This window comes from Tursiops truncatus, chromosome 20 (assembly GCF_011762595.2).
Source record: "Tursiops truncatus isolate mTurTru1 chromosome 20, mTurTru1.mat.Y, whole genome shotgun sequence".
Taxonomy (NCBI): Eukaryota; Metazoa; Chordata; class Mammalia; order Artiodactyla; family Delphinidae; genus Tursiops; species Tursiops truncatus.
The window spans coordinates 43,666,616-43,693,999 of NC_047053.1; the positions used below are offsets into that span (position 1 = coordinate 43,666,616).

At 46.5% G+C, this 27,384-nt stretch overlaps 2 protein-coding genes across 4 annotated transcripts in view; both read left to right on the forward strand.

The window, feature by feature from the left end:
- DCAF7 (DDB1 and CUL4 associated factor 7) lies at window positions 1-26,729 on the forward strand. 3 transcript variants are annotated; one of them, XR_012328752.1, is made up of 9 exons: window positions 1-362; window positions 9,315-9,371; window positions 13,975-14,133; window positions 14,833-14,944; window positions 15,568-15,686; window positions 18,351-18,560; window positions 19,465-19,582; window positions 21,783-22,020; window positions 24,206-26,729. XR_012328752.1 is itself a non-coding variant. In XM_019944315.3 (8 exons), exons 1-8 carry the CDS (start codon window positions 225-227, stop codon window positions 21,953-21,955), a joined length of 1,086 nt encoding a protein of 361 aa, XP_019799874.1. In that variant the 5' UTR covers window positions 1-224; the 3' UTR covers window positions 21,956-26,729. The 3 variants fall into 3 exon arrangements, 2 of the variants coding, with proteins under 2 accessions (XP_019799874.1, XP_019799875.1); XM_019944315.3 differs by having other exon boundaries at window positions 21,783-26,729; XM_019944316.3 differs by lacking the exon at window positions 9,315-9,371 and having other exon boundaries at window positions 3-362; window positions 21,783-26,729.
- The window catches only part of TACO1 (translational activator of cytochrome c oxidase I), a 13,705-nt gene continuing 10,526 nt past the window's right edge, over window positions 24,206-27,384 (forward strand). The window contains exon 1 of the mRNA XM_019944317.3: window positions 24,206-24,283. The gene's annotated coding sequence lies outside the window, so the exon portion shown is untranslated. The remainder of the gene's footprint in view (window positions 24,284-27,384) is intronic.

Consider the following 27,384-nt stretch of genomic DNA (forward strand, 5'->3'; position numbering starts at 1 on the left):
GTGGCTGTCGTCCGAGCCGAAGCAGGTTTGAAACTGGGAGTTGGGCTCGGCCCTCGTTGTCTCTCGCTGCGGGCCCTCTTCCGGGCTAGGCCGTCCTTGCCCGCCCCCGCCCCGCCTCCCTTCGGACCCCTGGGTTCCAGGCCAGGCTCCCTTCCCGATTGGCGCCCCCGCCCTCAGCAGCCCGCTGCCGTCCCGGTCCGCACTGCGGCCCCGCCGCCGCCACCATGTCCCTGCACGGCAAACGGAAGGAGATCTACAAGTATGAAGCGCCCTGGACCGTCTACGCCATGAACTGGAGCGTGCGGCCCGACAAGCGCTTTCGCCTGGCGCTGGGCAGCTTCGTGGAGGAGTACAACAACAAGGTGGGCCGGGCAGGGGCTCGGAACCCGGCTGGCGGGGAGCGGGCCCCGGGGGCGCCCTTTCCGGGCCGGAGCCCAGACCCCAGGACCCTCCCGCGGACTTGCCCTAGCGCCACGGAGCGGTTCCTCTGTGTCTGGCCCTGTGCAGACAGTTTCGCTCTCATTATCGCATTTAATCCTTGCAGCATTCCTGGGTAGTCAGGAGTGTAGTTACTCTCATTTTACTGATGGGAAAACTGAGGCACCGTGTTGTGACTTGCCCGAGTCACACAGCTATTTCGTGACGGAAACAGGTCTCAAACCCAGGTTTACACCCCAAAGCTATGCCATTTATCACTCCTATCCCCTCCGCTCCTGCCGCATTGCTTCAGTTAGGGGGCGGAAGAAGGATGAGGGAATGGTGGCTGTGAAGAAAATGCTGGCGCCTCGGTGGTCACTCCTGGCCACGCTAGATCGCTATTAGGACTGTTAACTACGCAGGCTTCCCAGCCCCCTACATCCACCCCCAGGTACTCTTCCTGGATTCCCCCAGCCCTTTGCCGGGATTGCCATTGCTATTGCTGCCTCATATTCGTCCTCTTCAAAGAGACCCTCTTTTTGGAAATCTTGGCCAATGGCTGTAATCCCGCCATTGTTTTCCGAACAGAGAAGGATGATACTTGCCGTATTTTTTTCTTGGCATCTTTCGTGCTAATACAGATATGTAATCTTGAGTAGTAAGTCTTTCTGGACATCCACAATTTGAGAATCCTTCATAGAAGCACGGGTAGTAGGAGGAAGCTTTAAGCTGGCAGTGCAGCATAAATTTATTTTTGAAAGTTGTTGAATAAGTTAGTGGGAAGAGTTTTCTTTCCTTTATTCCTTAATCTCTTCCATTTATTGTATTAGAGTAAACGTGATTGATAGTGATCAGAGCAACGGAGAGCCGTGCCTAGCGGTGTTGAAAGCCTGTACACCTGCTTAACATCATGAACACCGTGACTTAAGAAGAATAAAGTGTTGGATGGTGACAGGCATGGGGCAGGGAAGAAAGCCAGGTGCTCTTGGGTTGGGTCCTGTCTGGTCCACTGACCAGCTGTGGGGCACTGCACAGGTCAGTTTTATTATTTCTGACCCACAATTTGTTGTAGGAAAGTTCTTTTTACACATAAAGGTCCTGTAAAAAACATTTGAACATTGTAATTTTGTTGACAGTTTTTCAGGAGCACATCTGTTTCTCTAGAGTTAGGTCTTAACTATTTTGGAATCCCCTTTGAGAAAGTGATGAAAACGATGGACTTTCATTACCCAGACATCACAATTTACAAACAAATCTTGGGGAGTATGCACTGATCTTGGAGTCCACCCATTGCCCACAGAAAGCAGAGAGTCCTGACAAGACATAGCTTTATTTTCTTTTCTCTGGTGCCTCTTTCTTCTTTATGGCCCATAGTGGACGGCAGAGCTGGGAATGGAATTCAAGGCCCTGATGTGTAAACTGAACTAGTAAAATTGAGAACATTAGAACTGTTGTTTAAGGATACATGTTTAAAAGGGGAAGAAAAGTAAAATATATCTTTCAAAGGGCTTGAATCTTTTCACACAGATAGATTTTTTTTCCTTGCAAGTTCTTCCAGGGTCGATTTGGGTAAGCAGTAGTCCCATTTCTAAGAGAGGAGAAACTGAGCCACAGTTAGGCTGCTGGGGGAATCAGTGGAGTAATTGGTGTCAAACCTCCGTTGCAGGGACTCTACCCCAAAGTTTGTCCTTTCATTTAGTAACCATGTGGAGCCCCTTCTTTGTGCCACAGGCACACAGGCCGCGTGGTCTGATGATCCCAGGGGTAATAGGTTAAGCGGTTACCTCTCTCTCAGTTCACTTGCATGATGTAGGCAGTGCAGTGTCTTGCCTACTGTTTTTGTGCCCTCACCTATCTAGGTCAGAGTTCTTAACTTGTGTGTGTGTGCGTGCGTGTGTGTGTGTGTGTGTGTGTGTCTGTCATGGACACCTTTGGCAGTTTGAAGCCAGTAGATCTCTGTTCATAATTCTGTTTTCAAATGCATAAAATACATAGGATTACAAAGGAAACCAATCATATTGAGCTATAGTTATTTTTTGTTTGTTTGTTTGTTTTTCGTTTTTTTTGTTTTTTGCGGTATGCGGGCCTCTCACTGTTGTGGCCTCTCCCGTTGCGGAGCAACAGGCTCTGGACGCGCAGGCTCAGCGGCCATGGCTCACGAGCGCAGCCACTCCGCGGCATGCGGGATCCTCCCGGACCGGGGCACGAACCCGCATCCCCAGATTATAGGAAGCCCTGAGGTATAGTTATTAAAAACATTTTTTAAAAAGTGATAATCTGGGGGCTTCCCTGGTGGCGCAGCGGTTGCGAGTCCGCCTGCCGATGCAGGGGACACGCTGAGCCTGCGCGTCCGGAGCCTGTTGCTCTGCAACGGGAGAGGCCACAACAGTGAGAGGCCCGCGTACTGCAAAAAACAAAAAACAAAAAAAAGTGATAATCTGTACTTTTAATTAAGTTAACTCATTAAATTACATCATCCATTATAATCATTAATCTTGAAGTAGGGATGAGGGTAAACAGCATTTCAAGATGTTCACTTTGATGTGATATGAAAAAATCAGTGATTTTTATTGGTAACAACTCACAGATCTTGATGCCATGGTGAGTAGCTGCCTCCATTTGTAATGGAAGGAGATGATAAATTTTAGCTAGAGGTTTGTGAAAATGTAAATGTGATTTTCCGCCTCAAGTTCATGGACCTCAAGGTAAGAAACCCTGCTGTAGAGGATCTGTGCCTAGGGGCTGGCGGGCAATAAATCTCACTTTAACACAGTGATTATCAGGCTCAGTTTCGGAGAAACCTGGACATGGAGGTGCCAGACTTCATATTTTAGAGGAATTTTAAAATTATTGGTTGAAATTCTCAGACCTTTGGTTCCTGTTTGCTGTCAATAGTAATTGCTAGTAGAGGACAAAATAAATTGACACAGCAAATTAACATTGATGAAAAAGCCTAGAAACGGTCATCTTTTTTTACTGTGAGACATTAAGAAAACGTGATTATAATTTAAGAAAAATTTTGTATTCATGTCATCACATTTTCCTGTAGTAAAATTATTTGTAGTTCGGTAGAATTAAATCTCTTAGCATTTCAAGAACAACTTGACTTCCAGGTGTTCCATCATCCGAATAAATTTGGGAATTGTTGTGGAGTAAACTAGGTTCTATCAACTACACCTGGAATAAAGAGTCCTACTATTGGTAATTGTGTTTGATGTTGTTTTTTTGTGGTCTCTGCTTGGGGATAGAGGAACACTGGTGTTGGAGAATGGTTTTCTAAATTTTAGCTTGTGTATAAGAATCCTTTGAGGGACTTATACATTCTCAGGCTTCACTAGTTAACAGACACCCAGGTGATTCAGACACAGGTGGTCCAGGTGGTGCTCTAAGACCATTACCCTGGAGTTACCTTGGCATCTCCTGACCAGAGACAGGAATCCTTCTTTTTGCATCTGCATGTGCCTAAATATTGATTCCATCCCATGAAAAAAGCTCAATTACCAAATAGCCTCTTTGAGGTAGTCTGGGTTGAGATCTCAGCCCTGCCACTTACCAGTTTTGTATGGCCTTAAGCAAATGAAACTCTGTGCCTCAGTTTCCTCATCTGTAAAATGAGAGTAATAAGATTAAATGAGTTAATATATGTAATGGAGTTAGGAACTCTGCCTGGCACATAGTAAGCAATTTAGAAATGTTAGCTATTATTACTTAAACATCATCACTACTCTATCTGTAATCGAAATATAATCAAGGAGCATTATATGGGTGTTAGGTAAATTTGACTTTTGTATTTTCCAGAGAAAAATCAGGACCTTAGGTCAGAAAGGTACCTCAAAAGGTCATTATGTTCATTCCTTTGCCTTTTAAAGACCCAGGGGAAAAAATTCTCTTGGTTTCTTTCAACCAAACCCATTTTGTGGTGTAGAAGCTTCTTGTTGTCGGACTCCAAGTAGTGTAATATGCTAGTTTAAGCCCATTTTCTCTTGTTCTACCTGGATTAGACACAGTAACTCTGATATAAGAACTCTGGGGCTTCCCTGGTGGCACAGTGGTTGAGAATCTGCCTGCTAATGCAGGGGACACGGGTTCGAGCCCTGGTCTGGGAAGATCCCGCATGCCGAGGAGCAACTAGGCCCGTGAGCCACAACTACTGAGCCTGCGGGTCTGGAGCCTGTGCTCCGAAACAAGAGAGGCCACAATAGTGAGAGACCCGTGCATCGCGATGAAGAGTGGCCCCCGCTTGCCACAACTAGAGAAAGCCCTCGCACAGAAACGAAGACCCAGTACAGCCCAAAATAAATTTAAAAAAAAAAAAAAAAAAGAACTCTGGTATTTCTCCTGAGGTTTGACAATATCTGTCATCTTTAGACGAGTGGTATTTCCCTTGTTTTATGGGGAAAGATGGGTAGCAGTTCCTGGGCTTCTATTCCACTTAGTTGCATGTTTCAGGGTTGGTTTTGAATAGAATTGACAGCGTGATTGGGATTTATTTTGCCCCAATATTTAACTAGCTGACCATATGTGCGTTAAGATTTGGCATCTAGAAAACATTTTTTGAGGTTCTGAGGAGAGAAATCATAGGTATACCTGATGCTTTTTGAAGAATACTGGTAGTGAATCTGAGTAAGACTACCTTGTACTTGAAATGCACATGGGATGAATGCTTGCTTTGTCAGCCTGTGTTGATTCCTATGAGATCTTTAATGTAGAATTACTTTATCTATTTGGCACGTAATGGTTTTTTTTTGTTTTTTTTTCCTGCGGTACGCGGGCCTCTCCCTGCTGTGGCCTCTCCTGCCACGGAGCACAGGCTCCGGACGCGCAAGCCCAGCGGCCATGGCCCACGGTCCCAGCCGCCCCGCGGCACACAGGATCCTCCCGGACCGGGGCATGAACCCATGTCCCCTGCATCGGCAGGCGGACCCCCAACCACTGCGTATTTGGCACATAATGGTTTTGACCCTGGCATATAAGTTTTCATTTCTCAGTATTTCTGGCAGCCTTTCAGGATTCTCATTCATTTGTTCATTAATTCAACAAATACTTATTTGTTGTGTTTTAGGCACAGCGATGATACTTGGTAACCTTCTGTATCCTTTCTTAGCAGATTTGAGATTGGTAGCAGTAAAGAGAAAGTGTTTTAATACACATAAGTATTTTTGATAGATATTTAAAATTTTGCAGTGCTCCATCAGTCCTTGCCAAGAGTGTCAGCAGGGGAATTTAAAGTATAAAACTCTTCTGGTTTTAACTTCCTCCTTTCTTTTTTCTAGACAGTGAGGGGACTAATTCCTCCATGAGACCACTGAATAAAACTTCTGCTATATTGTTTTTTGCCCTAACCTGGTTCACACAGACTTACTGGAGATGCTGTGATTTGAACAAGGAGTGAATCTGTGTTCTGTAGGTAGTCTGGCCTGCCTGGGGCTGTGATGCCAGAGCTGATTGATTAGCCTCAGAGCCAGGAGCTGAAGGGGTGCTGTGCCAGAGTTCATTTCAGAGTTTGACAAGGCAGGACCTCTCTGCAGATGTTGATCAACAATAATCAGTCAGGAACAGGCTTGAAAGGAGGACAAATGGAAAAGACCAAGAAAAGCTGGTTTATTCTGTCAGAATTTTGCCTTAGCTGATTTTGGTTATATTAACAATTGTGGGGAAATGTTCTACTGTCAAGAGTGGTATTACTGGTTTAGATAACTTGGTTTTTTTTTTTGCGGTATGCGGGCCTCTCACTGTTGTGGCCTCTCCCGTTGCGGAGCACAGGCTCTGGATGTGCAGGCTCAGTGGCCATGGCTCACGGGCCTAGCTGTTACGCGGCATGTGGGATCTTCCCGGACCGGGGCACGAACGCGTGTCCCCTGCATCGGCAGGCGGACTCGCAACCACTGCACCACCAGGGAAGCCCCGGGTTTTTTTTATTATTATTATTAATTACATATATGTGCACACATATTCATATGCATTCACCTTCATGTTCTGGTACTAGCACTGCATGTAGTTAAAGCGGGATACACAGTCTCCTCCCTCGAGGAGCATAGTAACAAGATAAACACAGCAGCTTTTAAATTTTAAAAAATACAAGGTATGAGTAATGTGAATAGTAATTTATGTTGTTGTTCATGAAAGTAATTGAAAGTGAAGGTGTGGTCATGCCTCCAAGGAATAAATATTTTATGTTTTATATCTGCTCCTTAGGAGATATCTGACATAGTAATATCCACAGTTTAAAAATAAGTAAAAATGATCTTATTTCACAGTCTTTTCTTTCTAGGGGGCATTTGTTTCACATGTTGGGGTAAAGCATTGTGAAACAATAGTTGCAGAAAGGCAGTGGAGGTGGGAGATAGAAGAAGTTTAACAGGAGGACAGGGAAGACTATGGAGGAAAGAAAAGGCAGAGGGGTAACCTAAATGTTGACAAGATGATTAAAGACATACTTTTTCCTTACGCTCCCACAATAAGTGAGGAAGGATGGCAGTATAATGAAAATCAAATGGGTATAGGAAGATGCTGAGAAAGGATGTCTGTGGCTGCAGATTCAAACTCAGAAGAGCACAGTTCTCCAGGATAGGATTTTGATGGGCAAAACCAACAATCCTTTGTTTGGGACAGTGAGAAGAGGGTGCACAGAAGGCAGCAGGAGCTTCTCTAGACCGCACTTGACACCTTGGATGAGAGGGAAGCTAAGCTGTATAAGGAGACATGGAGACATGCCATCGTCTCTAGAAGCACTAGATGAGGCAGGTTGGAAGAGATTGAATTGTGAGCAGCTTGACAGCTCTTCATCTCTGTTGGCTGGGAAGATGCAAAAGCCTCATGTATTTATGCTAACTTGGAACATGGCCCTGACCTCTCTCCCATAGGAACTTCCTTCAGATCATCTAGAAAGAACTTGCCTCATTCAGGAACCAGCATAGTAGCAATAGAGAGATACTATAAGAAAGGAGGGGGAAAAAATGGGAAACAAATGGAAGGTAAAGTATCTACACTAGAAAATTGTTTTCACCTTAGTTGAAAATTAATGGCCACCATGAATTCAAAGAACTTAAGAAAATAAAGAACTCCAGGTGGAGATACAGGAGATCAGGTAAAATAGGCATGGTGACAAGAGAAAATGGGACCACCAGCAGGTGCAGCCCAGGAAAAAAGTGGAAGAGAAAAAAAAATTATCACAGACCTAAAAGCCACATTAGAAAGAGAATTAAAATGAATACAAACTGCTGAAAACAGTGAAAGATAGGGAAGACAGATTGAGAAAATGAAGTGGAATTGAACAATTAGAAAGTCTGTAATAGATGCAGAAAATAAAGAATGTCTAACTTAGGTATAATTGGTGTCTCTGAAGAAGACCAAAGAAATGAAACACAAAAACTCAAATATGTCATTAAAGAAGACTTTATAGAATAAAGGTTTGAAGTAATGAGTTCAAACTATATCTCAAGAGAAATGGACACAAAACAATTGGCACTGAAAACTTTCCTAGGAAAGTGTCTACATTTTCCTAGGGTGAAGAAAGAATCTTTGGACATTCAGGCAAAATGATCACATCCTCTTGAAGAGGGGAAGGAAAAGTCAGGCTAGCCACAGTTGATGATAGAAGGCATGGAGCAGTGTCTGCAAATCTGCAGCTATTACAGATTGTGCTACTGTGAATACCTGAAAATATACTTGAGTATATAAGATTTATATGGGGAATAGAATGCACTTTTTAAAAAGATAATTTATAAAAATTGGCCATGTATTAAGAAAAAAATTTTTCTTAAGGGAAACCAGCTGATTGGTAAAAATAATACATATCAGAACTTATGGGAAGATGAGGAAGCTGAGGCCCAGATGTGCTAAGTAACTCCCCAAAGTGACGTAGAAGGTAAATGCGAGGCTAGAACTGGAATACTATTTGTCTCCAGAGTCTTAAAAATAAATGTATACTGATGTCCAAAAAAAAAAAAGGGAAAAGATGTTTTGAAAACAGAGAGGGGAACACTTGCCTACCAGATCAGAGTAAACATACTGGAATTGGTATAGTTACAGCCAATACCACATATAGTTGGTGCAATCACACACACGTTCCAAAGCAGAACTAAGTATATATAGAAATGTAGTTATTGATAAGATAGAACTTTAACTCACTGGGGAAAAAAATAAATTGTACGGCAGAAAAATTTAGAGCCCCCTAATTCACGTCATATATGAAAATCAATTCCAGATCAAGTAAAGAACAGTCCCCCAAACATAGTAAAAGAAAATTGACTATGAAATTTGTACTGGGGCAGTGGAGGGTGCGCAGAGAAGGTGATCTTTAAGCCAATCATTAAATCCAGAGTCAACTAAGGAAAAGATTGACAGGCTATAGTGCAGTTGACCCTTGAACAGTACGGGTTTAAACTGCACAGGTCCACTTATAAGTGGATATTTTTCAATTAAGTACTACACAGGGTCCATGGTTGGTTGAATCCAAAGATGCAGAGGACTCAGATACTAAATTATACGTGCATTAACTCCCCACCTTGTGCAAGGGTCAACTGTACATACAAATAAAACATTTCTATGTGAAAAGATATCCTGTGGACAAAGTCAAAAGACAGATGATAGGACAACGAAAAATATTTTCAAAACATGACAGCCAGTAGGAGCTAATTTACTTAGTGTGATAGAAAAATGAACAGAGTATAAATAGCCAGTTTGTAGAAGAGAAAATGCAAGTGATCAATAAACAGGAAAAGATACTCAACCTCAGGTAGTTAAGGGGAATGAGAATTGACCCTGTGATGTTACTTTTCCCTTTCAAATTTATAAAAATTAAGTTACTGCTTCTAGTGTTGCTGATAGTATGGGGAAGTGATAACCTTTGTGATCCTGGGCAAGAAACTTAACATCTCTTTTACTCCATCTCTTAGGAAAGTGGGAAGAATAAGAGTACCTACCTCATGGAGATGTTGAGAGGATTAAATGAGGTATTGCATGTAAAGCAGTAAGTGTAATGCTTATACTTGGTCCATTATAAGCACTCATTTTAAAAATTATTATTCAGAAGTAAAAATAATAAATGTGCTCACCTTCAGTAGTAAAATGCCATTTTTCGTCTCTCAGATTAACAAAAATGTTAAAAGATTATTTTCAGTGTTTTCAAAGGTATGGGGAAATTGGCACCCTCATATACTGTTAATGAAAGTGTAAATGGAAGCAGCCTTTTCAAAGGCTGCTGGACAGAATCTGTGACTTTTTTTTTAGCTTAAAACAACACACATTTATTATCTCATAGTTCCTGTGGTATTAACATCTAAAATGTGATGCAGCAGTTACACTTTTAGCAATCTGACCAATAAAAGCCTTTACACATATATGTACAGAGCATTGTTTATAATAGCAAAACAATGGGCTATAACCACAGTAACTATGAATAGTTAAATTATGGTGTGCTTACCACAGTCTGCTGTGGAAGAATGAGGTAGAGCTATTTGTACGGACGTGAGATCTTCCAAGATGTTGTTAAGAGCAAGTTACAGAATACATTTTATGGTCCAAACTTATCTGGGGTTTTTTTTGGTGTTTTGTTTGGAAAAACATTTGGAAAGTAGTTCATATCAAACTGGTTTGAGAGTCACTAAGTAGAATTGAGGGTGAAGTTAATGGGAGACTTTACCACTTCATTCTGTATTATATGAATATTCAAGAGAACTTACATTCTCTTTCATTAAATTTTTAACATCTGCGTATATGAACAACAGTTGAATAACAGTGAAAGCAAAGTGTTATTCCTTTCAGTACTTGGTTGGCAATTTGGAGCAGAAGAGCTAAAGCGAGTTAGGCCAAGGATGAAACACGAGTCTGTGCAAACACATGAAGTCTTTGGGAAGATCAGGAAAGATCCCAGCCATTTCCTGGCTTCTTCCCTAGGTTAGGTACTGTTGTGCAGAGGTTGTCAAACCTTGCTGAATCAGATCACCAGGGAGGGTCTTAAGAATATAGACTCCTGGGCCCCACTTGACACTTGTTGAATCAGAATCTTGGGCTAACGGTGGGGAGCCCAGGAATGTGTAAAGCACTCTAGGTAAATCTGGTTGCCAGATTTGAAAACCATTGCTGTTGGCAGTACAAGCAGGAGTAAGACCCAGGCCCTGTTTTTTTTTAATTTTTAATTTTTTAAATTTTTTAAATTTTTATTTTTTTTAACATCTTTATTGGGGTATAATTGCTTTACAATGGTGTGTAGGTTTAATTTTTTATTTTTTTAATGTTTATTTATTTATTTGGCTGTGTCGGGTACCGGTTGTGGCACACGGGCTCTTCATCACGGGCTTCTCTAGTTGTGGTATGTAGGCTCCAGAACGTGCAGGCTCAGTGGTCACGGCACACGGGCTCAGTTGCCCCGCGGCATGTGGGATCTTAGATTCCTGACCAGGGATCGAACCTGCGTCCTCCGCATTGGAAGGCGGACTCTTAACCACTGGACCACCAGGGAAGTCCCTACAGGCCCTGTTTTTAAGGCATTTACTAAGAGAAATAGCATAAGACAGTCATGCAGGTGCTTTCATGAGGCAGTGTGGGATTAGTCACCAAATGGATGGAATAGATAAGTACTGAGAGACCACTGTGCTGGGAAGACTGCAGATGGTTTATGAAGGAGGTGAGGTGTAAGAATATTAAAAGCTCATACACTGAGGAAGGCATCATACTGAACAGTTTACAAACAAAAGGTGTTACATACAACTCTGTGAGGTGTAGGTACTGTGAATATCCTCACTTTACAGATTGGAAACAGGTTTAGCAAAGTTAAGTAACATGTCCAAGGTCCTACAACTAGCAAGTAAGGAGGCCTGGAAGGCTGATGCCACCGTTCTTTATTAATACTGGGCAGGATTTGGATCAACGGAAGGAGGTATGAGGATTTTATAAGTGAGGGCAGTGTAAGGAGAGGGATGGGAAGCACTGACTAGATAAATGAAAGTGGAAGATAAGGTAGGCTAGCGAAAGCTTTGAATGCCTGCTTAAGTGGATCCTAAGTGGCACGTGCTCATGGGAGCTGATATTTTGAGGTTTGCAGAGAAGCCTCCAATGGCTGGAAAGCAACTTTTAGCAGTAGCAGCATTTTCCCCTTCTAGTTTAGCCTTACCTGCATGGCTAGAAAGAGGGATTTTGTGCTTGCTGCCACATCCCCAGCACTTAGGGCTTGGCACCTAATAACCACTAGGTAAATATTTGAATAAATAGATGAATGCAATATCTGGCTCAGAATCTATATGAGAGGCTTACGCTTTATTCTGCCCAGTGAGCCACAAAATTTACCTTCTCATCTATTTTCTCCTCCTTCCCCCACCAAGCCTGATGCCAATTTTCCCTGTTCCATCTAGAATCTTCCTTTACATTTTGTTTTCTGCAAAGGTCAGAATGTCAACTTTTTAATTCCATAAGAACTGTTCATTCTGTCAAAATCCTTCTTGTGGCCATCTCGGGTTATCCCTTGCCATTCTCACTACCGGTCACCACAGGCCCTTAACCTTTCCCACCTGTTCCCCTGTGGGTCTCCAGGCTGAGCTCCCCGCCTCCAGCCTCTTCCTGGATCCAGTCAGTCCCGCCCAGCATTACCAGGCCCCATGCTCATACCTCCACGGTCTCACAGTCCTACCGCTGCCTCTCAGACGCCTTCACGGGGGAAAACCCACCTCTGTTTTCAGTTTGCTGTCAGGGCTCTCGAGCCTGCCCTAGGCATGTTTCATCAGCCTCCTCTGCGGGGCTCTCTCCGTTGGTTCCTCTTGCTGCCCGCCAAGTGGGCCATCTAGTTAGTAACTCTGCCCCACTTGCTGGGGATGCCTTCCGTTTCTATGCCTCCTCAGAACCTTTCCATACACTTTTTTTTTTTTTTTTTTTTTTGCGGTACGCGGGCCTCTCACTGCCGTGGCCTCTCCCGTTGCCGAGCACAGGCTCCGGACGCGCAGGCTCAGCGGCCATGGCTCACGGGCCCAGCCGCTCCGCGGCATGTGGGATCTTCCTGGACCAGGGCACGAACCCGCATCCCCTGCATCGGCAGGTGGACTCTCAACCACTGCGCCACCAGGGAAGCCCACCGTACACCTTTTAAAATTTTATTTATTTATTTTTTGCGCGGGCCTCTCACTGTTGTGGCCTCTCCTGTTGCGGAGCACAGGCTCCGGACGCGCAGGCTCCGGACGCGCAGGCTCAGCGGACATGGCTCACGGCCCCAGCCGCTCTGCAGCACGTGGGATCTTCCCGGACCGGGGCAGGAACCCGTGTCCCCTGCATTGACAGGCGAACTGTCAACCACTGCGCCACCAGGGAAGCCCCCACATAATGCAATATTATTCAGTGATACTGTACACCTAAAGTGAGTGAATTTTATTGTATGCAATTGTACCTAAATAAAATTGTTTAAACAAAAAAAAGATAGGAAGATACTGGTATCTGAGACTGGAGTCAGCAAGACAGGAGTGGAAGGAATTCTTTCTGCTATATGGTTAGTGCCTATCCTCTCGTTTATCCTCCCTACCATTCCATCTTCCAGCTGGTGGAAGTTCATAAGCAAATGTATAGCAGGTGGCATTTCCTACTGAGCCAGATTGAGTTGGACAGCAAAGGATGGAAGTCAATATTGGTCCAAAACTGACTCAAAGAAAAGGTGGCCAGACCAGCTGGGACTTTCTCATCAACAGTACCCGCTGCTTTGCCAGTTACAGTGGTTTGGGCTCCCGAATGCTTGTTTGGCACAGCCTTCTGTGTCAGCATATTACCAGCCAGTGGGGGCGAGGGTGGGGGGCTAGAGGAGGAGGCGGTTTGTGGATGATTGCCTTTTTTATTAAAATAAATTTTATTTATTTTTATTTTTGGCTGTGTTGGGTCTTCGTTGATGCGCATGGGCTTTCTCTGGTTGAGGGGAGCGGGCTTCTCATTTCGGTGGCTTCTCGTTGCGGAGCGTGGGCTCTAGGTGCGTGGGCTTCAGTACTTGTGGCTCACAGGCTCTAGAGTGCAGGCTCAGTAGTTGTGGCTCACAGACTTAGTAGTTCCGCAGCATGTGGGATCTTCCTGGACCAGGGCTCGAACCCGTGTCCTCTGCATTGGCAGGTGGATTCCCAACCACTGCACCACCAAGGAAGCCCCTACGATTGCCTTTTTAGGTGAGACGTTCCTTTGTTGGCTGTCACTAAATGTCCACAGCACTTCTAGTCGTGGGGTCACTAAAACCACGGCTGCACGTTGTCAAGTGCCTCGGCTTGTGGGGGAAGGTAACCAGCTGGGCAGTTAACACAGCTCTAGGGTGTTGGATCAAGAGGGCAGGAGTTGGAGTCAGAAAACCTGTATTCAGATTTTGTCTCTGCCTCTGACTAGCTCTGCAGTCTTCAGTGTAACTCAACCCCTCCAAGGCTGGGTTTCCTCGTCTGAGCAGCAGGCCCGTTGGACTAGATGCCCTCTCTCTCTTAGTTCTTGCCTCTGCAGTGAAGGGTAGTACAGCGTCAGGACGGCTGTCACTGACAGGGGTCTGGTGTATTTGGTGCAGCTCCCGAGAAGCAGATGTTTACGTGGCTGGATTCTGCTGTGTTACAGGTCCAGCTTGTTGGTTTAGACGAAGAGAGTTCGGAGTTTATTTGCCGGAACACCTTCGACCATCCGTACCCCACCACAAAGCTCATGTGGATCCCTGACACAAAAGGCGTCTATCCAGACCTGCTGGCGACGAGTGGCGACTATCTCCGCGTGTGGAGGGTAAGCAGGTGCTTGACGGGCCTCCGCAGAGTCAGCTGCTCGCAGCAGCGTGGACTCACGGAGAACAGGCCGGGGCTGGAGGCCAGATCACTGCAGCCGGGAGAACAGGTGGGAGCGGATCTGGACTGAGCTTGTTTGGCTCAGCAGATTTCCTAGTGAGTCCAGCCAAGATTCCTTCAAGTCCTGCTGCCGACTGCAGTCGGCCTGGAAGCTCAAGGCTCAGTGACCGTGATGTAAGCACGAAGGCCTTCTGCAGGGGTGGGGACACCGGCGGCCTCTTATTCTATTTACAGCCAGGATATTTTTGAGTAAATTAAACAAAATCCAGGCCGCTGCTTCTAGTGCAGCATGGGAGTGGATCCTGGAGCCTCGCCTCCCCTCTGCCGAGCCGTCACCATGGCCTCTCCTGTAGCTGGAGGTGTGGCGTCCAGCCAGGCAGGGTACAGATGCCCCGGTTTGGGCAGAGTGAGAAGACTTCTTGTCTAGAAGAATTTGGGGGTGAAAATTTGGGAAACAAAGCTGGGCAGAGGAGAAAGCTTGGAAAGAAGTAGCATTCAAGTAGTTCCTCTGGTTTTTATTACTCTATGATAAAAATGTCCCCCACGTCTTAAATTTACTAAAATATGGACTAAAAGAGGCTTTAAAGATTTTTTGTGAAGATAAGACTGGCTGAGTTTTTAAAGATTATTGTTCCTTCAGGTTGGTGAAACAGAGACCAGGCTGGAATGTTTGCTAAACAATAACAAGAACTCGGATTTCTGTGCTCCTCTGACCTCCTTTGACTGGAATGAGGTGGATCCTTATCTTTTAGGTAAGGGAGTGAGGGAGGGTGTATTCCAGTGTGAAGAAGCAAAGATACATTTTCTCAGATATAACACTGGGCCAGTTTTTAACCAGGGCCCTGAGGTCCGTGCAACATCCTAAAATGGGGCCGAGTGGGGAAGAGGCTAAATATGGAATGTGGTTATTAATTCCTCCTGTGGAGTTGAGCTTCCCACGTGTGCATGTCTTGTCTCTCCAGGCAGAGTCCAAGGCCCTGGGGTGAGGATGGAGTACGTGACTCTTTTTTTTTTTTTTTTTTTTTTTCTTTTTGCGGTACGTGGGCCTCTCACCACTGTGGCCTCTCCCGTTGCGGAGCACAGGCTCCGGACACACAGGTCCAGCGGCCGTGGTTCACGGGCCTAGCCGCTCCGCGGCATATGGGATCTTCCCGGACCGGGGCACGAACTCACGTCCCCTGCATCGGCAGGCGGACTCTCAACCACTGCACCACCAGGGAAGCCCACGTGACTCTTTTGGGGTCTCCATCCCTGTACTCAAGAAGTGTTTGCAGTGCGTTGTCTCTTGGGCTGAATAGATGAATAGGGACAAGGAGAGAAGCTGGCGTGGGAACTTCACCCCCGTCAGCTGCTGACTTGCACTGGTTGTTTCCAGGTACCTCCAGCATTGACACGACGTGTACCATATGGGGGCTGGAGACCGGGCAGGTGTTGGGGCGAGTGAATCTTGTGTCCGGCCATGTGAAGACCCAGCTGATTGCCCATGACAAAGAGGTACTGATGCTGGTGCGCAGCTGCTTTCTATGCCTTCAGCGTGAAGGCAGGCTGTTCTCTCCCTGTTTTGCAAATGACATGGAAAATCATAATGCTGACGTCGTCTTGTTTAAATTGAAAATAGTAATGTGTCAGAACAGTGGAAAACAGCACTGTTGTAAATGAGTGTATTTTTTTTTTGGCTGGTGTAAGCATTCTGTAGTCTGTTGTTTTTCTGTTTGTGCCAGAGATTACTGGGTTTTAATAATGAGATCTCTTATAGACAAACTTGGACTGGATGTGATTAAAAAATAATCTTAGAGTAACACTTACCTTGAAATATATTTACTTTTTTGGGAGCAGGAAGGCAAGAAGAGGGAATATTTCCTGGCAGACAAAACTAAATCATTAATTTTTCTCTAAACTTGTTTTATGAAATTCTAGTATGTTCACTTAATGCTTATACTTTAAGACTATTTGGAATTGAATATGGTTTATTTTGATGGTGATGTTTCTCCTGTGTTTATTGGAAGAGCCAAAGGAAGCTATCTGTAATTGTGTTAACAAAGCGTTCTTCTGAGTGATTTTGTAAAGTGGTCATAAATCTTTAACTGCCAGAGCCGCTGCATGCTGGTCCTCTACCAGAAAAATTATAGGACGTTTCCTGTGGGTAGTGTTTTCTTTTCTATCGTACCCTGCACAGTGAAGATTATTAGTATCTGTACCAATAAAAAGGATGCCTTGACATGAGGTGAGAAACTTGAGGTTGTCCACAGAATGGAAAGCTGGTGACTAGATTATCATTCTTAGTGAGAGGTTGTTCTTTGGCTTTCTGTGCTCCCAACGGTAAGATCTGTTACAAATCTGCTGGACTTGGCTGCCATAAGCCAAGGGGCGAGGGAAGAGTTTGTCCTGCCGAGAAGATCGGTATAAGGAGGTTCTGGGAGCCCTCTGGGCATCAAGTGGAGCAGGTTGCCGCATTTTGGTTCTGTGACAGCTTAGCCTGCTGTCCTCTGTCAGGGTCCAACCCAGAAACCTAGAGCTACTTTAAATATTTAAACTGAGGGGATTTAATGAGGAGATTGCTTACACAGATGATGGTAAAGCTGAGAAGCCACACCGGAGCTGCAGTGAGGTAGTGCAGTGTAGACAATGGGAGCAGCGATCTCAACAGCCAACGGGCCCTGGGCCAGCACCCCGGCCTCGAAGAAATGAATCGAAGGGTGGTTGTTCTGAGAGGAACATGACGCCTCCTGGCACCTTAGATTTTTCTCAGCCCACCTCTCTCTGTTGAAGTAAAGACTTGCCAGGAGGTTCTCGTTGCTGCTGGCAGATTGGTGCAGAGGAGGGTAGCATATATCTGGGAGTTATTTCCCTCCCTTGGCTTATGATGAAATACACTGGTGGAGCACAGAAGAAGAAGCAGTCAGAGCTGAGCTTTACACACTCGGCCATATTGCCTGTGAGAACCTTACTGCTTAGTGGTGCTGCCATGGTGTCCCTGTCCCTGCGAGTTACTGGGAGCCAACCCTGGGTGCACATATGGATAAACACAGCCCAGCCCTAAGGTAGCTGGTCGGTGTTGGACAGAGCCTTGATCTGTCAGGCCTCCTTGTGATGACCAGCCCAGTGCCCCATTGAACCACTCCTAATTCCTACTACAGAAAGAGAAGTGTAATTTCTTCATAGTCAGCCAGAGGAAAAGGAAGTTACGAGGTTGAATAGAAACAGATGCTTGTTTGCCAGTGTCCCTTAGCAGGTAGAACCTCCAGAAGGCTGGAGTCACGGTCCTGAGTGAGGGATTCCACGCATGTCTCCCCAGAAGTCAGCTGTCTTTGCCCTTGGCCCCAGAAGATAGGTTTTGTTTGGCATTTTGTTTTCCTTTTTCAGATTCTCTCTCTCCGCTTGTCTGGCTCTCTGTTGCTCTCTGCCTCTGTTTTCTCATAGACATTAGCAGAGTGCAATGTTTGTAGCAAGTAATAAGTGCAGAAAACAATGATTCAAAACCTAAATTGATTCACTTATGAGTACAAACCAACTAGGAGAAGAGATAGCGTGTCCTAGGACAAGAGAGCGGTATTAAGCCTCTCCGTAAGTATAGGAACACCTGAGCCTCCCAAGATTCAAAACTCTGTTACTTCTTTCTCGCAAATGAATCTCAGGTCCAGGTTTCTCAGCAGAACCGTGGCTGCTTCCACCCAGCAAATCGATGATCTTGGCCTTAATGTGCTCATGGATTTGCCTCTGATCACACACAAATGAAACCACGAAGGCCCAGGAAACAAATGTCTCCATCTTGTAACAGGGTGGCAGGAGACAGCCACTGGCTCTCGCTTCACTGAGCCTGTCCAAGCCTACAGAATACTTGCTCCGAGCTACTTGTGCTCTGCTGGTCAGCAGGGTATGTGCTGTTTGTTTTATCACGGGAGGTGGCGGAAGAATCCTTGGAAAGCAGGAAGTGAGAAGAAGCCAGCCAGTTTCCAGAGCAGAATGACCTTCACTCTTTGGAAAGTCACTGATGTTAGCACTCTCAGGTCCCAGTCCTCACAGGCGCTGTTTGGCTTTGTTTACCTCCTTCTGGGTCATGAACAAGGGTTTGGATGAACTAGGGATAGCAGATTTCCCTGTTACAGGAAAGGGTGGTAACAGAGCTGAATCCGACTGACGCTTCTTATTCACCAACAGGTCTATGATATTGCATTTAGCCGGGCCGGAGGCGGCAGGGACATGTTTGCCTCTGTGGGTGCTGATGGCTCGGTGCGGATGTTTGACCTCCGTCATCTAGAGCACAGCACCATCATTTATGAAGACCCACAGCATCACCCACTGCTTCGCCTCTGCTGGAACAAGCAGGACCCCAACTACCTGGCCACCATGGCCATGGACGGAATGGAGGTGAGAGCCCCGCTTGAGGCTAACATAGGCCCTGCCACTCAGCTCCGGCTCTGCGTACTTACTGTATCTGGAAGAATGGTTTGCAACTGGTCGCCATTGTCTCCTCAGAGGATTTTTGGAAATATCTGGAGACCTTCGGGGTGGGAGGGGGAGGGGCAGTGCTACTGGTGTCTAGTGGGTGGGGGCCAGGGATGCTGCTGCACGTCCTGTGGTGCACAGGACCACTCCTCACAGCACAGAATTATCCGACCCGAAATGTCAGGAGTGCTGAAACTGAGAAAACCTGATCTAGAACAAGGGCTGTGAGTTAAGAACTTTTACTACTTGGAGAGTTGGAGTCGGAGCCAAGAAAAGCAGTATCTAAAGAGTAAACCAAATCTGCTGTGCTTATGGTGCCGAGTAAAGAAACAGGCAGTTTTCCCCTCTGTAGTCTGGACAGATTCTGCCAGCCTTAGTGAACAGATGTGGAAGTGGCAACTCTGTAGCCTGTTATTTGATAAAAGCAGTAGACCGTGGGTGGAGATGATGCAGTGATGAATTTTATTTTGATGAAACCAGTACCTTGGGCTGCTTACCTTTCAACTTTTGCTGCAGGGGTTGGGGAGAGGGCTTCCATGCTGCCCAGCTGAGCACGCACAGAGTCCTTAGCACATGCACCTAATAGGACTTGGTGGATTATTCAAATTCATGTTACTTGCTCTGCCTTCTCCCCTGCAACCTAAAGGCCCTGAGCTGCTTATGACACAGACTAGAAACTAGCTGTGCCGAGACCCTCTGTCTCTAAGAGTCTTTAAATCTACAAATGAACAAGTTAAACAAATTTTTTTTCTCTCTCTTGTGTAGTGTCTTGTTTTTTTCTGTCACACCCTGAAGTTTCTGGGCCTCTTCCTTGTTATTTCTGCAGGTAGTGATTCTGGACGTTCGAGTTCCCTGCACGCCTGTCGCCAGGTTAAACAACCACCGAGCATGTGTCAATGGCATTGCTTGGGCCCCACATTCATCCTGCCACATCTGTACTGCAGGTAATTACTGGCAGGGGGCGATGGGGAGGGAGCGGTAAGGAGATCTTCCTCTTGTCTCCTTAGAATTGTAATCCTTACTGTATTCCAAGGATAGTTTGAGAGGTTTACACAGAGTAACTCCATTGAGAGCCTCCCTATGCTTGTGAAATTGAAGCAGTCCGGATTTCCAGATGATTTTGTACCCTCAGTGATGTCAGAGCATCTGTATACTACTTACATCGTGTACCCGTTATAGGCTTGTACCAACTACTGTGCGCCTCTGAAATCTAGGTCGGCACAGAGGACTCATCCAGGAGCATGAAGGAGGGCGCAGTCTCTCTTGGATGTAACTGGCTCTTTGGGCCTGTCGCCTGGGAGATACCAAAAGCACATGCCCCCTGCCCTGAGTTCTGGGTGCATGGAAGGGCCTGCACAGCCTGCCCGGGTCCGTGGTGTGTGACGTGTAGTTCCCATCTCTCCATTTGCCAGACCCAAAAGAGTACCCCTTAAAAATACGCTGGCCGTCAGTGTGCTTGTATTCTAGAAACAATGCCTGCTATTAAAAATTCAACAATACAGAGATGTAAAAAAAAGGAAGGTGAACGTCATCTTCTCTGCTTCCTTTCCCATTTCTACTTCAGCCCCACTTTGTTTAGGTGGCACCACTCACGACGGTCGGTATGTCTCCTTCCAGACCCTTTTAGGTGGATCCATGTGTACACATCCCTCCCATATGAATACCTGTCCCTTTGTTTTACAGACAGGATTCCACTCTAGCCCCATAATGCTGTGCTCCTTATCTTTTTCAGAGCCTTGGATTTCCTCCTAACATACTTTTCCCCTCCTCACAAATCAGTGGCATCCTCATTTCCTTGTTCATTATGGTGCCAGAGGAGCGATGTAGTTTGGTGGGTTTCTGCCATTTTAGCATGAGTTCGAAAGGCATGAAGCTCTTCCTGTTTGGGGCCCTCTGCTCATGCCTCTCTGTCTCCTTGTGGAGCAGTTGAGGCCCAACGCCGTCCTGCATGCCTCATGTTGTGGCCTGACTTCTTCACTCTTGCCCGCTTTTTCCCAGGAGTGTGGCTAGGGAAGGGCAGGAGGAGCAAAAAGAAAGAAAGGAGAACAGTATCAGCCCACCCAGCAGAAGCCCACCTTCGGCTCCCAGTGGCCGCCTTTGCAGACCTGCTGCTGCCCTGGGTGCCGCACCCACCCTGTGTCCTTCCAGTGGCAGGAGCTGGTGCTGAAGAGCGTGCTCAGTTGAGGTTGAGGAAAAGGCACTTACTGCTTTAGAGGTGCCGAGTGTTTAAAACGACTTCCCAGATCTCTTGATGCAGATAGTCCTGGGAAGGGTGTCTCTCACCCATGCCCAGGTTGTGCGGCCTCTGAGGGTTTAGTTTATTCAGGAGAGAGACAGGCTTTCACGTCGGGATGGGTGATGGGACTAGGGGACACTGTGGTGTGGAAGGTCATTGCCCTTTTTTTCCTCTCTTAAATTAAGAACTTATTATTTTGATCGTAAAAGTAACATGACCACCACATCACACATCACTTAGGAACTAGAGAAAAGTAAACATAACTCATTACCTTGCGGTCCTAATGGTACCACTGGTCTCATTTTGATATATGTCTTTCCAGGCACTTTTCATGTGCTTATCTGTCTTTTTAAGGTGCTTTCCTTCTTTCTGGTATTTCCCAGGGCCCTTTTCTTGGGCACATGTCCCCACAACACTGTATCTCATTATCTGTATAACACCTCATTGATGTATAAATGTCCATAAGATGGAGGGAAAAGAATCCCATTAAATAATTGAATCGTCAGAGAGGGATCTTTAATCACTCAAGTACTTTAAGTGGCTGAAAATGACATGTTTGGGGATCGTTTTTATCCCATCCCTTCTTCCTTTCCTGATGCCTGCCCCAGATGAGATGAGGTGCCCATCCAAGTCCCTTCCGCCATCCCAGCTCTGCTGTGGTGAATGGGTCAGAGGCAGCGGCCTTGCTTTGCGTCCGGGCTCTGCCACTCACTGCTGCATAGCTCTGTGGTTTGGGGCATGTGCCTTAACATTTCCTCATTTATAAAATGGCGGCTTGCAGTAAAACCTCCCTCACTGGGGTTTTGGTGAATGAATGCTTTGTAAACTGCGATCCCCGCTCAGATGCAGGGGTCATGGTCCTCACTGCCTGAGTTGTGACCTTGCTCGCTTGCTCTCTGTGTCCATAGCGGATGACCATCAGGCCCTCATCTGGGACATCCAGCAAATGCCTCGGGCCATCGAGGACCCTATCCTGGCCTACACAGCCGAGGGAGAGATCAACAACGTGCAGTGGGCGTCGACTCAGCCCGACTGGATTGCCATCTGCTACAACAACTGCCTGGAGATACTCAGAGTGTAGTGTCGGTGGCGCCGTGCCCACGAGGCAGGGGCTTGTGTGTTTCCCGCCTCTGTCCCACCCCCAAAGTAAGAAGAAACATGTTTCCGGTGGCCAGTACGTCTTTCATTGCTTTGCACCCACTGTTCCTAGAAGCTGCTCTAGGAGTTCCCGGCCAGTCGCCCCACTGCTCTCTGGGCCGGACTCAGTGCCGTGTGGCGCCTCCTCAGCCCAAGGCTGAGTTTTAAGATTTTCTCTCCTTTCCTCATGTCCTTTGGTTCCTCAATTAAAAATTTCTGTATATTTGTTTGTCAGCCGTTGTGTTAATGAGCACTGTGGGCACCGGCTCTGTTTGTATTCATCTGTCCCAGACGTCTCTGTCTGCTGCTGCCCGAGGCAGCAATCTGTGTCCGTGTCCATGTGAGCACTTAGGTGGGAACAAACGCCAGTTCAAAGTTGTCTTTCCTCCTGTTATCAATGTCTTTAACAAACTTCAACTTTGTATATTTTTTATCTATCAGGCTAATTTTTTTACGAAAAGAATTTTACTCCCTGGTCTCTTCCTTTGTCTCATAGCCCTCCCTGTTAGCACCTTCCTCTCTTCCCTCCCTGCCTGGGTCTGGCCCCAGGTCCTTGACCCCATGAGCAGTTTGCCTTCTTGAATCACTGCCTGAGCGGAACATACCTGACCTGGAGTCCCAAACCGCCTCGGTGCTCTGAAGTCAGCCAGCTCTCACACCTTTGCTCAGCCTGGCTCTTCTCAAGGGCATTCTGAGCTCCGAAACAGACATGGGACTCCTTCTGTTAACTCCCGGAAGTACCCCTGTCCAGCCCCCCAGGACCTCTTGGGCACGTGTTAGCTCTGAGCTAGCCAGGCTGATTGGGGCGCCTGACTGAGGGGAACAGTGGCAGGAAAGCTGAGCTTAGAGCATGTTTCCAGTACCTAGTTTGAGAGTCTGTTTTTCCCTCCAGATATAAGCCCCCGGCCCGTCTCTTTCATGTCTTGAATGATAGGCAAGAATGAAGTATAAGGTGAACTTCAGTATCTCTGTTCAGTTTACTGTGAGTGGCAGTATATTGGCCACTCTTTGGATAGAGTGCTCTGAGGTGAGAGAGCCCTGCTTGACAGGTGCACAGTCTGAGCATCTAGCCTGAGCAGGATCTCCTTTAGAGTGTGGGAGACTGTCAGCTCTTGCAAAGGGTGGACCAATAGGCTGTGGTGATCCCAGGCCATCAGTTATATAGAGAGCAAGAAAAGCTTCAGAGACCCAGGGTCAGCCAGTTCAGAACTCCACAAACCCCTGTCAGCCACCCTGACCCCAGCTTAGGTTCTGAGCAGTACTGGATTGTAGGCTGTGGGTGTCTGTGTCCGTTATATGAGCGAGTTCCGTGGAGGGGGCCTGTGTGTGATTCCGGTGGTAGGTGAATCCTTGGGCAGGCAGAGTTGGGGACGTGCTCAGAGTCGGCGCGGGGTGGCAGGGGGAGTTTGCCACGCTCTGCCAAGTGCCGGAAGGTTTCTGAGACCCTCTGAGTTGAGCATCCGAGAGCAGGAGAGAAGCAGACCTTGAGGCCAATGGTTTTGTCCAGTTCTCATCTGCTTTTGAGAAACAAAGCAGTTAGCTTTGTCCTCTGCACACTTAAACTCTCTTGGTTGAGTCCTACTTTTCAGAAGCAGATGTATTTGTATCCCCAAAGTCATAGCTCTTTGCTTTAATACACGGGGGCTTGGCCCAAAGAAAAAGGCTCTTCTTTTTAGTCAGGGTATTTCCCCTTCTCCCTTTATACATTGTTCTGATTTTGAGGCTCTTTGGCTGGCCGTCTGCTTGAGGTCATCTCTCCTGCACTTACCACCAGATTTGCACTGCATCATTTGGAGATGTAAAGCGAACAGTTCTTGGTCAGAACACTCCTCTGCTTGTTATTGTGTTTGATGGTTCCAGGGTCCTTCCCTCAAGGGTAGCAAGTATAAATTGAGTGTCACTTGCTCTAGGAGGCTGTCAGTTCCTTCCTGTGGAAAAGGGTCTGAAATGAAGGTCTAGTGGTAGAGGGAGCTGGTCCTGCTGGGGCAGGGCTTAACTACACTGAGCTCTCGGTTAAGATTCCTTTCCTGATCTCCACTTTTGTGGTCTGAGTGCTGAGAAGATTTATCCACTCTAACTTGAAAATAATCTGGAGAAAAAAAATTTGTTAATAAGAATAAGGATATATTTGGATAAAGTTGCTATTTACTGTGGAAAACAACAACTTTGAATGTTTTTTTTCCTTGCCCTGCAGACTCCCAGCCCTGTCACCCTCCTTAGGCCCTGCAGTGTGGTCTGGTCCTCTTCCTTTCAACATCCCACTTGGGCCCAGGTGAGACTCCCCAGTCCCCCCAAGCAGACACAGACACACAGTAGCTGGCATGCTGGGATTTTGAAGTCCCGGCTCCCTCACTCTCCCTTTATGCCATGGGCCAGATGGCCTCATGGCTGAGGAGGGGATTTCTGTAGTCTCAGGCTTTAGAAAGCCTCTTAGTCAGCCACGCCACAGGAAGCAGAGATCTGTTGTAGTTTCAAAAGCAAGTGTTTGTTTAATGTGTTTAGGTTCTCAGATTGCCAGCCAGCGAGAATAGGTTGGGAGGCTCTGTCTCTGCACTCCTTGAACATGAGAAGAGCCACTGCCGGGACTGCACTGGAAAGGCTGCGGCAGCACCTCTGGGCTCTGGCTCTCTGGGCTGTGGCCCTTTGACATGCTTCTGGCCCCCAGAGCCGCAGCCGCCTTTGTTTTCCTTGTCTGCTCTGAGGGGAGGGGGCTGCTGAATAGATGAGGCCTCAGGTTCCCCATCAGAGAGCTGGTGAGTGGATCCAGGTCCCTCAAGAGTTCGAGTTGTTTACACTCAGGAGAGTCAGAAGCCTCTCTTTCCAGGGAGGAGCCAGGCTGAAAGATGAGGACTTGAAGAGGGAAGAAACTTGATAGCCAGGTGAGAATTTCTTATCAGAACCAGGATCGGCTCTCAGAGAACTGGTTAAGAAACAGAAAACATTAAGACTCCGATGAGTTTTTGATGGCAGGTGTGTCTGAAATTTTAGGAGGAGATTTAGGATGTGGGGGAAAAGCAGTGGTAGCAAAGGAGAAAATATTAGAGGGCAGTAAAGGTCTGAGCTGGGGAAGCATTCAGACCGTCATGTGGCTGTGGAGTGAGACTGTGCTCTCGGCCTGTGTCAGCCTTCCTGGACTGTTCATCAGGTGCCTGTGATGTGGGGTAACTGGGGACAGGGGGACAGGGGGACCCCTTCCTGCTGCAGTTCAGCCCTAGTGTCGTTTGGTGGTAGAAACTTGCAGGAGTGGGAGTCCCTCGATCATTCCAGACAATGGCTCTTCTTGGTTGTAGGTTTGTAGAGAGAAGAAGCAGAGGTTGTAAACAGTCATGCTGACTTCCCCCCCTCCCTTTTGTCTTTTCTCTTCCTCTTTACCTTCCCACTGCCTCTCCACTGTAGAACTTCCTCCCTGCTGCAACCTGGGCCTTGAATTCCTAGGCTGTAAGGTATGTAGGAGCTGCAGGGTCTGCCAACCACGGGAGGCCAGCCTAGTAACTTCCCTCCACTGTCCCCAGCTCCTTTGACTGCCTGACTTGGGAGAAGGGAGACCAGTAAAGTAGAAGCCCCAAAGCAGCCTCTTCCCTTTCCTGTCTGTGCTCCAGGATGAGGAGGGAGGGTCAGCTTGGCACTGAAGTTGGGTTTTCCCTGGGAGGAAAGCTGAGCTGAGCAGTCACTGTGAACCCTGGGCCAGGCTCTCCAAGAACTGCCATCCCTGCACTGGCTGGGCCAGCTACTCAGTGTTGCAGAGCCTCGTCCTCTTTTCCCACCGTTGTCATTGCTGCTAGTGGTCAGAGTTAAATGTGTGACCACATGGGATGGGCCAGCTCCTCTCAGGCTACTTCCTAGATGTGATTTTTTAAGTGTAGAAACATGCAGGTGCCTTTCCAAGAGGCTTGGACTGGTGTATCAAGCCAGAAACAGATAAGCTAATCAAAGTATAAACTCAAGAGGAAGGAGGATACTGGCAGTCTGTGTAAGAGCTGGAAAACTTACAAGTACTGGCCTTTGGGAAAACCCAGTGAATAAGAACTTGTGATACCTGCTATTTGAAAGAATGTTCTCACCTTGGGTTGATTGTGGTAATACAGTGTGTTATGAAACTCGTGGAGCTGAAGCTTTGACTTGCTTGAGTCGAATATGGATCATTTGATATGGTTCCTGTGTATTTGATGACCCCTCTTTCAGTGACTTTCCATCCTTCCTCCCCCGAGCGTGAATTTGTAGCATGATTGTACAAATCTCTATGTAGAGAAAATGGAGATTCCTTGTTCTCTGAAGTGTTAAGCGCTAGCCAGTCCATTTCTGTCCCCTTTAGCCTAGTGTGTCTGAACTTAATTTCCTGTTATATATTTAAACTTTTCCTCTACATTATAGGTTTTGTGGCATCCCATGGTCAGGTGGAGAGGAAGCTGCCCCTTGCAGAACTGTACTGTAACCATTTTTTTAAAAAAACATTTTCACAGGATTGATTATACACAGGGCTTGTAAAAAATTTTTTAACACTGTGCTGTGAAACCATGATGGTAAAGACATTTTGATTGGTTCAGTGAGCCAAAGGCACCTGAAAGTGGAGTGTTATCTCTGATTTTATTTCTTGCTTTCTGAATATATTAAACCTAATTTTCACCCTTTCATTCTGTTCAGCCTCCTGTATAAGAAGTACCGTATTTTCTGCCCATCATACTTTGTAATAAAACTTGAACATGTATAGATTGACTGAATTTCTTCTTGTGATGAATTCAGTTCTTCCCATTCTGCCACTGTGGTCATGTTCCAGACACACTGGCTGGGGGATTAGACCTCCAGCCCAGCCCATCACACTATCTGATGGCCTAATTCATCACCTTTAACAAAATACAGACCACCTACTGTCTGCTGGGGGCCATGACCCTCAGGTCGCTCACAGTCAACGAGAAGAGACATCTCCATAAAGAAACACTGGCAGTGTTGTGCAGTGATGGGTGTGTTCAGGTTCTCTGGTGGCCCTGAGGAGAAAGTGATCACCTGTGTCTGGGTGGGAGCCAGAGAGGGTCAGGGAAAACTTCACAAGACGAAGGATGCTTGAATGGTTTATTTTGGTGGTTGTTTTTTTAACATTTTTATTGGAGTATAATTGCTTTACAATGGTGTGTTAGTTGCTGCTGTATAACAAAGTGAATCAGCTATACATATACATATATCCCCATATCTCCTCCCTCTTGCGTCTCCCTCCCACCCTCCCTCCCTATCCCACGCCTCTAGGTCGTCACAAAGCACCGAGCTGATCTCCCTGTGCTATGCGGCTGCTTCCCACTAGCTATCTATTTTACATTTGGTAGTGTATATACATCCACCCCACTCTCTCACTTCGTCCCAGCTTACCCTTCCCCCTCCCTG